Below are 11,527 nucleotides of genomic sequence, written 5' to 3' on the forward strand. Positions count from 1 at the left end.
GCAGCTGCTTTTAAAGATGAAAGAGCACCAAACTGGTATTTAAGTTGTGAGTCTTGGTGTATAGTAGTGTATACTAGTTGCCATTGCACTGCAATATTTTTATTCCCAAGAAGAGGTACTTGTAAGTTTATCTGCCTCACGTACCAAAACAACTTGACTGGCCTTGGTTTCTTTATAGCTTGATTTGGGAGGGAGCACCATTTACTGTTTCTATCCAGACAGCAAAATGTCTTAGAGCTTCCTTGGATACAGTTCAATATCCAATACTTCAGACATCCAAAGGTGAAAATATAACAGCTAGCCTCATCGTAACAATGTGGAGTTTGGCTGCTTTTTTTTTTTTAGTTGGATTATCTGATCCTTGAGGTAAGAGTTCCATTCCTTCAATATCCTTGTAAAAGCACCCAATTATGATTTTGGTAACTGAAAGAAGAATTCAGGTCTAACACTTATTGCAAAAAACTCACCCTCCCAAGCAATCAGTTTAAAACTCATTCATCAGTCCTATTAGAAAAATACAACCATAATAGAAAATGAGGCCCTGCATTTCCCTTTATGTGGTATTATTGTGTTTCTAGATGCATCTTCATGATTGATTATTATGTCCCTCTGTCTTTAATGTTGTTCATTAGGTGGACTCACAGGAATTTAGTATATTAGCATTTCAGAAATCAAAAGAATAAGCTGCTGCTCACAGTAATTAGACAGAAAAGTGAGGGTTTTTCTCAGCTTCAAAAGTTTTTTTTTAAAAAAGTATTATTATTATTTATTCAATTTGTATCTTCTCCCAAAGGAACCCAGGGTAGCAAACTCAATTTCATTACAATCGGTTTAAAACACTCTAAAAGCATTAAAAACAACCACATTCTCACAGCCAATGATTTCAGTGATGATTTCACATAGACAACTTATTTCATTTTGATTGGAAGTTAGGCATGTGAAAAGAGCTTTTTTTGGAGAATGGGGAAACCAAAGGAACAGCCACGGATTTCCTGCTCAGCTCCATTGCCCATTGCCATGATGAATGAAGCACTTGTGAGGCAGGGTTGGCCCACCCATGAGACAAGGTGAGGCAAATGCCTCAGGCAGCAGAATCCACAGGGGCAGTGAATCCTGATGTAGCTCTTTATTCCCCCCTTTGTTCCTGATGTCAGTCTTCACTTTCCCCCATCTTTCCTGGCTGGGAAGAGGCACCGTTTTGGGGTTCACCTCAGGTGCCAAAATGTGTTGGGTCAGCCCTGATGTGTGTCCATCAAAATGGGGCCTGTCTGTACTCTGAAGCAAGTCCTTTGACTTTCTTAGGACAGCTTGTCAATTTCAGCTTCTTCCTGGCAGTTGCGACTAAGCAGAGTTCAATGGGATAATGGAACAATCAACAGTAAATAGATTTTATGATTATGATAATAGCAAATAATTTATTATATCTGATTTGCACAATATGTCAAATGAGGTAGATGTGGTGGTAGGATTCTGGAGTTTACCACTTCTGACTGTGGGAGGACTGGGGACATACTCCGAATGCTCTCCCCATCTAAAAATTTCATTGCATGTTGTAAAGCATGCCTTCAGGGAGAAGGGTCATCTGCTTGACAAGTGCTCTTCAACCTTGGGTCCCCAAGTCCTGGTGGACCACAGCTCCAAACATCCCCAGCCAGGGATGACAGCAATTGTGGTCTAACAACATATGGGGACCCACAGTTGAAAAGCATTGTCTAAGCTAGTTGAATATGTGCAGGGAGCTTTTTTGGGGGGGAGAACATTCAACAGTATCAAACACGCACACACATGTGACACCCTGAAGTGGTACGGTTCAGGAAGAGTTTAGGACACTTTTTGTGCTGCTTGCATGAACTAGCAATATATATTTTTCTTTGCATCTTCCTTCAGTGGCATATTTTGGCATTCAGCAGTGCCCATCACCAGCAAGAGTGCCTGGAGCTATTATGCTTATTGTGATAAAAAGATCCAGCATAAGCAAATGTTTATTCTCATTACTATTCTAAATGGGTAAATCATTTCCTTCCTTCCTTTCTGGCTTCTACGCCCCTTCCTTTTCTTTCTTTCTTTCTTTCTTTCTTTCTTTCTTTCTTTCTTTCTTTCTTTCTTGTATTTAATTTCGCCCTTCCTTCTTGTCTCCTTCACTCCACCCTTTGTCCTCTGTAAGCATCTCACAGGAATTTTCAAGAGGCAATTCTCACACCTGTGGAATAATAAAAGCATAGCTGCGCCACCAGTTTAAAACACAGATCCTATCAGTAGGTTAATGCAGCTGGCATGACAATAAACAACAACACAATCATACTGCCCTTTTATAAAAGGAAGCAAGCAAGCCTTCTTGGAGACTTTGGCAAATCACTATCAATTTCTTTTCAATTTCTTTCCAGCCTTTTTTTAACCTTTGGAAGACAGTTGCTATGCTTCCAAACTGTTGTGGTGCTCATTCATCTTCCTGTTATGTCAACATATATTTATTTACTTATAAGTTCTATATACCAGACCCTCCAAGTGTCCCTATTTTCCAGGGGCATCCTTGATTTAGAGCAGTGTTTCCCAACCTTGGGCCTCCAGCCATTTTCGAACTACAATTCCCATCATCCCTGACCACTGGTCTTGCTAGCTGAGGATTATGGGAGTTGTAGTCCAAAAACAGCTGGAGGCCCAAGGCTGGGAAATGCTGATTTAGAGAAGCCGTCCTGGTTTCTGATTTGATCCTGGAATGTCCCACTTTTTCTTAGGATGTCCCTATTTTAATTGGAGAAATGTTGGAGGGTATGGAGTAATGTTGAAGCTCTGATGGTGACTCCAATGGCAATGTAATAAGATTTTCAAGCTGCAGAAGGTTATTCAGAAAGAACGAGAAGGTGAAAGAAGCTTGAAATTGTTAGGAAACTTTGGGAAAGAGGACATGTTCAATCTGCAGAGAATATCTAATGGGTTGTCTTCATCTGGAAGAACTGTCTATATTCAGTTCTGGCAGTTATGATTTGTTGTTATATTTATATAGAAATGAAAAGGAGAAAGGAATGGAGAAAGAGCTTGAATTCTAGGACAGAACTTTATGTGACAAGAAATGGCAGGTTGTTGCTGAAAATGGCAGCCATGTGCTGTTTTCTCTCTTCCCATCTATGAGGCGAATGACAACTTACTCCATGTCTTGGTATCTTTTTTGCTGAGTATTTTATTTCCCACCACCAATGGTGTGAAGCACATCAGACCACGTAGTAACAAGGAACGAGCTCTGCCTCCAAGCGATTGCTGCCTTAAGCTCCTTTGAGAGGAAGATAGGGTTGTAAATTTAACAAAAGAATTTAGGAGGAGAAAGAGAAGAAGGTTTAACTGTGCTTCAACAACAGCAAAAGCATGGTACTTTTCATTGCCTCGCAGGCAACGTTTTCGACAGCTTCACTTCTTCCACAACCTATGGAACGGAACAACACACAAAGATGTGGGAAAATGCAGAGCAGTGTGCAACACATAAAAGAGCTGTATAAAGAGCAACTTGAGGCTTTGTGGGGACCGTGAAGATGTGTAGTTTGGATTTAGTGTAGATCTTGATCTTTCTGTAAAGGATACCTGTTTGGTGTATTCTGCTTGTATTCTGCTCATGGCCCGGACTTTCAGATTTCCAGCATTATTCTTGTAGGCTGTGAATGTGGGCCAAGTGGACATCCAACAGGGGAGGCTTTTCCCATTTCATTTGTCAGCAAAGTTTCTGCCTGCCATACATCTGTTAAAGGCATAGCAGCCATATCAGAGAAAAGTTGGCAGCCTGACCATCAGCATGAAACGGGGGAGTTTTCCTTGCCCAGCCGATCTCATTGTGAAAGAATATTTTGAGATTCTTCATCATTCTTGTAAAACCAGAGAGCCCGAAATCCCTTGAGCAAAGCCACAAGAGTTAAGTGACTGCTTCATGTTTATAGTGCCAACAGAAGCACTTAGAGTTTATAAATATTGGTGATACAAAGAGACCTGTCATATGCCAAGATCCAGGGGTCAATCAATTACAGCTGGCAAACAGTCAACATCCCAACACTAGGCTCAGTTCACAAACCTGTTAAGCAAGAAATCTTGGGAATGAATTCCCCAATCCTAACCAAACAGAGGAATAAGCCCCGTGGATTTTGTTGGGTCTAGGCGTGATGGATTAGCATCACTTCTTAGTAATTTGATAGCAATGCTCAGCGGTGCCGAATAGCTGCAGGCGGCCTTTTCTAAGCCATCACCTTTACTTTATGTATATAAACCTTTACTACAAAAGCAGCAGGGGGAAGGCAATTATGTTGAAGAGATAGTGCCCAAGGACTAGAAGCAACCCACAATTTAAAGCCACAAATGGAAAACAAGAGTCGAAGCACTACCTTTATTTTTCGCAATTTATTTTTCTCCGTAACAGGAGGGCCTGGCTCAGTTTTAACAACTGTGAGTTGTTATGGCATCCTAAAAAGACACGGAAGCCATACAGATGATGCTGAATCATGGCTCCAACCTGCCGAAGCAAACATACGTTTGGAGAAATCAGCACACTTGTAGAGGAATTTAAATTCCCGCACAATAAGGCCTGTAAACTTGATTCATTGGACTGTTCTGATTTTGTTATCTTCCATTAAGGAGTCAATATGAATGACTTCACATTCAGAATAGCTGCTTATACTGTGATACAAACTGCATGCAATAATTCTGAATTTTGACATCAACTGTTGTGAGGAGCCAGAGTCAGGAGGAGGTTAGCAATAAAACACCTGGTGCCAGTCAAGTTAACTCTTTATTCAAAGAAACCAAAACAGTGCAGGCCTAATGATCACAGCAACTCTTCCCAGTAAGTCTTGCCCCAATGAGGGAGGTATGAGGAGGACTGATGGTCCTGTCTTCCCACTGGTTCCTTTCCCAGAAATCTAACATTCCTTCATTTTGTCTTTCTTTTCGCTTCCATCTTCATTTCTCTCTGTGTTCTGGGAGACCAGGAGGAAGGGGAGCTGGTTACAGCAGGAGGGGGAGACTCCCTGGCTTCTTCAACAGCCTGTCTCATCTCTGCCTCTTGGTCTCCCTCTGCCTCTGAGTCTGGACTGCTCTCTGCCCCAGTCTCTTCCTGCTCACTATACCCTGTTGCCTCTTCCGCTCCCGACACCTTCCTCCTCCTCCCAGTCTGCTCCCTCTTCTCCCTCTGACCACTTATCATTGTCCCACCACCAATCCCCTGGCTCTGAGCCTTCTTCCCCTGGGGGGTTCCTATAGGGGGGTTCCCAGTTGGCGCCTCCCACCACTCTCTGCATCCAGCCAGTCCATGACAACTGTGTAGCCTAAACTGGAACAGCTTTCTTCCAAAACTGAAATGGATGCTAATTAGATTGGTCTATGGCAGATCAAGAGAAAATAATGGGATGGTGGATTGTGTCCTAAACCAGAGATAGATGGCTTCCATCTTGCATAAGGTATGCTTTTTAAGTTGAACTAGAACCCCTAGTTATGGTGTAAAATTGAGCAAAAAAACCATGCAGTTGTCTAATTTGACCACAAGTTTTATAATTTGGTCCTGGGAGAGAGGGACTTCCTGGGAAGCAGTAGGTGGGTGGAGGGTTAGAAGGAACAGCTAGGTTGTGGCTGCTGTCCCCACAGCCTCCTGGTCCAGACATCTCAGTTTGCCCAGTGTTAGAACTAGTCCTAATTTCAGATCATTCAATATAGGTCTCCCACTTCCTGTGATATGATTTTCCAAATTACGTAATTTATTTATTTAACAAGGTTTATATACTGCTTAATAACTAAGTTGTTTACAAAAAAGTAGGTATAAATGCATTAAAAATAGCAATAAAAATAGTACTTAAAAATAGCAGGCACTATAAAATCAAAATGAGATAATATCAACAGATTATTTAAAAACAACTACCATGAATGTTTCTAAATATTCTAAATAAAACCCTACAATGCCACAATTCTATGATCCTATAACATGTTTGGATCGGCTTGCCTCCATAAATCTCTCGGTAGCTTGGCCTCCATCATCTGCCATCTCTCTGTCTTTGCCTCTCTTCTGGAAGAAAGGAAAATCTATACCCTTAGCAGACAGGGGGGAAATACAGCCAGCATGTGGGGCAGAGAAAGGGGACTGGGGGTGGGAAGCAGGGTCAAATAAGTTTTTCAGGGAAGTAAACCCAGTTTCCACAGTAAATAAGGAAGGAAAGCTGGGAGGTGTCTTGGTGTCTTTGTGTTTATAGATGTATGTGTAAAAACCTTTCTCTTGCTTTCCACTGAGCCGTGACCTGGTTTCTCCAGGAGCTGCCTGCTATTTTCAGTTTGTTCTAAGCTAGACCCTGAGACAATACCTCGCATGCCAAGTAGAGCTGGCACTTGTGATCAGAACGCCTCTGCCTCAACCAGAGACTATTCCTCATCACTCCTTCCTTGCTTCCGAGCCCCTGAATATTCTTTTTGAATTTCTATTTTAAGAAAAATCCTCATGCGTATTAGGTGTCTATAAAGTGGCATTGAATATATGCATTGGGAATAGACCACTGTGGTGCTCCAGGTATGCTGTGGACTACACATTCCATCAGCCTCAGTCAGCATGCCCCATGGTAAAGGATGATGGGAGTAATAGTCCACAACATCAGTGGTCCATTACCATGGTCCATCTATGGAGTAGATCATTGCTTTCTTGCAGGGGTGGCTCATCCCGTTACACCTGAGGTGAAACGAGAAAGTGCCACCCTACTCTGCTGCCACCTCCTGCAGAAGCCTCCCTTACCTGGATTCTGTGGCGGTGGCAGGTTACAGTGAAGTCTCACAAGGTTTCAGCAAGATCTCCTGAGATCTCACCAGAAATTGGCACCGTTGCCAGCACACGTCTGTAGAGGAAGCAGAGTGGGATGGCATGCCCGCCAACATTCCTCAGCTGAAAATAGGGGCATTCTATCCTACATCAGCATCACTGCTTTAAAGGGTCAGGCACCCCTTTTGCCCATCATTAGCCATGAGAAAGGAATGTGCAATTGTAGCTGTGATTCTAAGGGGGGGGGGGGATTAAGGTGGACTGGGTGCCTAATGATATCCAGAACATTAAAAGCATCCAGTATGACAAAGGTACTTTTGGATCAATAAGTGACCATTGGTATTGTTAAACAGTTGATGATGACAACCGAAAATGTTCAGATCAATGTTTGGTCAAGATGAACAAAATGAGCCAGAGGATGAAGAAGAAGAATATGAGGTGGAAATGAGGAATACTCAGAAGCTTCAGACCAAATTGATGAATAGTTGGGAGGATTGGATCACAGAATCACTAAATTGAAGGAAGCCGATTGTGATGTGGAAATGGAAACAACCTCCGTACAAGGATTTGGAGGAAGAGGAGGAGGAGGAGATAAAATCACAGAGGCTGCTTTGGAGAACCATCTGGATTCTGATGAAGCTGAGAGGAAAAAAGCTTTGGGACTGGAGTCCTGGCCTTTCTTCACCTCTAGCAGAGAGAAAGTACTCTGCATATGATCTGGAGCACAGCAAATCTTCTCTCCCTATAAGAGAGTTGTGGAGGCTGAAGATCCCCACCTTGCAATAGCTGCCTAAATAATCTCCTTCTCTGGGTCTTTCCCAAGCAATCTGAGACTGCACTGACACACCTGTCTCTGCTCCTCACTCTTCATACCTCTTCTGATCCTGGGAGACCAGGTGGGAGGGGAGCTGGTCACAGCAGGAGAGGGAGACACCCTGGCTTCTTCACCAGCCTGACTCATCTCCATCTCTTGGCCTCCGTCCTCTCCTGCTGCAGCTTCTGATTCTGGACTTCTTTCTGCCAGACACTCCCTTCTCAACAAACCCTGTTACCTCTTCAGCTTCTGACAGCTCCTCTCAGATTTCTGCCTCTGACCATTTATCGTTGTCTCACCACCACTCCCCAGGCTCAGAACCTCCTTCCCTTCGTGGTTCCTCAGCTGGTGCCTCCCACTATTCCTTTGTGTCCAGTCAGTCCATGACATCAGGTCTCATTATGTTTAGGAACGTTTACTTTCATGACGTGTATGCGGAAGATTGCATCCTGGAGCTTCGCCCTCTGTATAAGGTTACTCAGAAGTAAGTCCCACTTGATCCCAGGTCAGTGCTTGTGTGCAGTAGGACTCTTCACTTATTTACTTCGCATATTTACTCAATTTCATTGAGCTCGGCGAGAGCAACTACTTCATCTCCCCTAAGAAACCTAGCCCTGCACAACCCTGTCCTATGAATAACTTACTCTTGCTTTCCACCTTAAACACGTCTGCTTGGAAGTAAGCTCTGCCTCGTTCAATGGAATTAACTGGATGGAGAAACAGAGTGAAGTCAACAAAGGCTGGCTGCCTTGCCTGGTGAAGGGATTGAAGGAGGCAGCAAGACACCAGTGTGGTGTAGTGGTTAAGAGCGGTAGTCTCATAATCTGGGGAACCGGGTTCGAGTCTCCGCTCCTCCACATGCAACTGCTGGGTGACCTTGGGCCAGTCACACTTCTTTGAAGTCTCTCAGCCCCACTCACCTCACAGAGTGTTTGTTGTGGGGGAGGAAGGGAAAGGAGAACGTTAGCCGCTTTGAGACTCCTTAAAGGGAGTGAAAGGCGGGATATCAAATCCAAACGCCTCCTCCTCTTCTTCTTCTTCTTCTTCTTCTTCTTCTTCTTCTTCTGACACACAGGAATAACTGGGCAACTGCTCTTCCTTCCCTGGATGAGAGGAGCCCTCCAGGGAGGAAGCTCAATCCTTAGAGCTCTCTGCTGCATTCCAGCATGTGCCTGGCAATGAAAGTGAAAAGCAAGTCCTTCAGGAAGGAGGCGTGAGGGCTCTGACAGGGTCCTACAGTCCACCCATCTTCTTCTCAAAGCCTAGTAAGCACTAACTAGGCTTCCGGAAGAAGCCCTCCTTCCTCTTTCCCAATGCCTCTACCCCACCCCCAATGGCTGGCTCTCTGTGACTAAGAGAGAAGCTGCAATGGCTTATAGGTTTTCATGATTATCCCAGCATTTTGTGGCACTGGGAGGGTATGGGCCACCTTATGGGTTCCTGTTTTCTAAGACGACATGCTCAGAACAGCAACTTGTGTAGAAACCTAGGAAGCAGGATCTTCTATCCAAATCTCCCTCCATTTCATGGCCTCATCTGCAAGCCACAAAAGTAGGGGCGAATTTTTCTCTAGTGATTTGGGGGTTGGATAAAACTCATCAGGTTGGCAGCTGCCATTTTTTATTTCCCCCTTTTTCATTTGTGATCATTGCCCCTGCAGCCTAAGATATACAGAGGTACCTCGGGTTAAGAACTTAATTCGTCCTGGAGGTCTGTTCTTAACCTGAGGTACCACTTTAGCTAATGGGGCCTCCTGCTGCCGCCGCCGTGCAATTTCTGTTCTCATCCTTAACCCGAGGTACTATTTCTGGGTTAGCAGAGTCTGTAACCTGAAGCGTCTGTAACCTGAGGTACCACTGTATTGGAATGAGACATTCTGGAAAATATAAAATGGTAGGATCAGCTCAGTGGAGGTTTGAAGACATTTATTTCTGGTAAGCATTGGACATCCCTGTAAAAATCACTCCATTCCCATAAAAATGCTCAGAGGAGCAGAGATCCCCCTCCCAAAATGTCCCTCCCACCAAAAATTAAAAAAATTAAAAAATGTTCAGGAAGAGCTTTTAGATATTACAAAGTTTGACCCAGGACTGCTCTAAGTGAGTGTAATTATTACATTTTCATAGTCTAAAATCAACTCTGTTTTGGTTGTCAGGGTGAAACATACCACTAGAAAAAAAGGTGTGCTTTAGTAACCGGCAGTGCACTGGCTCTGGATGACTCCTGGATCCTGCAACTCCTCAGGCTAATTGAGTCAACAGGGGTTTTGCTGGAGCTGGTTGAAGCAGCCCTAGATGGAGAGTCTTCCTTGGTGCTTTTCTTTCTCCTGCCTCCTCCCGACCCAAATTGAAGACTCTGCAAGGCTTTCGGTTCAATTCAGATAGGATCAGGGACACTCTAGATGTTTGGGAAGAAACCTTTCTTCTTTCTTTGACTTTGGCTGTGTATCTGATCATTTCTGGCACCAGGATTTTGGAGGCACTCACAGATGGCCCCCGAACCTGGAGGAAACAAGGCATGCAAAGTGAGCATTCTCTTAGGCTGCATCTGATCTTCTGGGATGCTTTCGTCCCCAAGTGAGCAATGGTACCACTGTTAGGGCAGTGATTCCTTTACTAATCCTGGGGCCCTAGCAAATGTCCAGCTACGGCACCTTGTGGAGTTGTTTCTGATGCTCTTGTAACACTGCAATTTTTTCTTGTGTCAACAGAGCCCAAGAAAAAGAAAAAAGAAGGCAAGAAACAGGAGAAGACACTGGAATAGTGAAGATGTGCTGGGCTACGCGGGAAAGGGACTTCCTCGAATGTAATCGGTTAACAAGTTTCATTGACACCTAGGCGTTTTATCCAGAAGTTATTTATAGCTTAATTGTACAATAGGAAGAAATAAACGTACCAATTCGCCCTCTTTATTCTTCTTCTTTTTTATTTTTTACTTTAGTGTTTTAAGTGTATAACCTTAACCGCATTTGTAGAAGTCTGCCATAAAAAGGCAGTAATGTCATTTAGTACCTGATTTACTATTGTATATTGGAAAGTATAGATTCATCCCAACCCCCCCCCCCTTTTCCTCCTTTGGAGTCCAATCTTCTTAAGGCCTGACTCTGCATGCTAAGGGCAGGACTTATGACCCACATGGAAATCCCACAGGACGTGTTCTATCGAGGTTCCATGATGTCAGAATGGTCTGTCCGTATGCTGCGCAGACTGGCCGTCTTATGATGTGTAAAACAGACTTTTTACGTTTTATAACAGCAAGAGTGGGTCTCTGTCCCCAGATTGTACCTGCCCTGAAATAACTAACTTGGTTGTAATTTACACCTTTTAATAAAACAACTTAAGGCTCTAGTCCATAATGATTTCTTAATGTGTTTCCTGAAAATGATTTCCCTCCCATGAATGAACAGGTGATAAGTACAAAAATATGTTTGCACGGCAGGCTTCACTTTCTGCCACCACGAGCCAGTGTGGTGTAGTGGTTAAGAGCGGTAGTCTCGTAATCTGGTGAACCGGGTTCGCGTCCCCGCTCCTCCACATGCAGCTGCTGGGTGACCTTGGGCTAGTCACACTTCTCTGAAGTCTCTCAGCCCCACTTACCTCACAGAGTGTTTGTTGTGGGGGAGGAAGGGAAAGGAGAATGTTAGCCGCTTTGAGACTCCTTTGGGTAGTGATAAAGCGGGATATCAAATCCAAAACCACGAACTGAAATGCTAAAAGAGCTAATAAGGTCTTCCCCACCTGAAAATAGTCTGTTTATACCCCACCCATCTGGCTGGGTTGACAGTGGGTCAGTGCTGATGTTGTTCATCTTTGTCCTTAAGCAATATCTGCACCCAAATCCCTATGCCAGTCTTCCTCGACTTGCAGCCCTCCAGATGTTTTGGACTACAAGTCCCATCATCTCCAGGCAGCATGGCGAATGGTCAAGGCTGATGGGAGATGTAG

At 43.9% G+C, this 11,527-nt stretch overlaps 1 protein-coding gene across 1 annotated transcript in view; it reads left to right on the forward strand.

Moving 5' to 3' along the window:
- Positions 1-10,930, forward strand: part of PTN (pleiotrophin) — an 86,091-nt gene extending 75,161 nt beyond the window's left edge. The window contains exon 5 of the mRNA XM_083401582.1: positions 10,294-10,930. Within this exon, the coding sequence (XP_083257708.1) occupies positions 10,294-10,346 (53 nt within the window). The 3' untranslated portion in view covers positions 10,347-10,930. The remainder of the gene's footprint in view (positions 1-10,293) is intronic.
- The last annotated feature ends 597 nt before the right edge of the window (positions 10,931-11,527 follow it).

This window comes from Podarcis tiliguerta (assembly GCF_965153285.1).
Source record: "Podarcis tiliguerta genome assembly, chromosome: 10".
In the NCBI taxonomy this organism is placed as follows: Eukaryota; Metazoa; Chordata; class Lepidosauria; order Squamata; family Lacertidae; genus Podarcis; species Podarcis tiliguerta.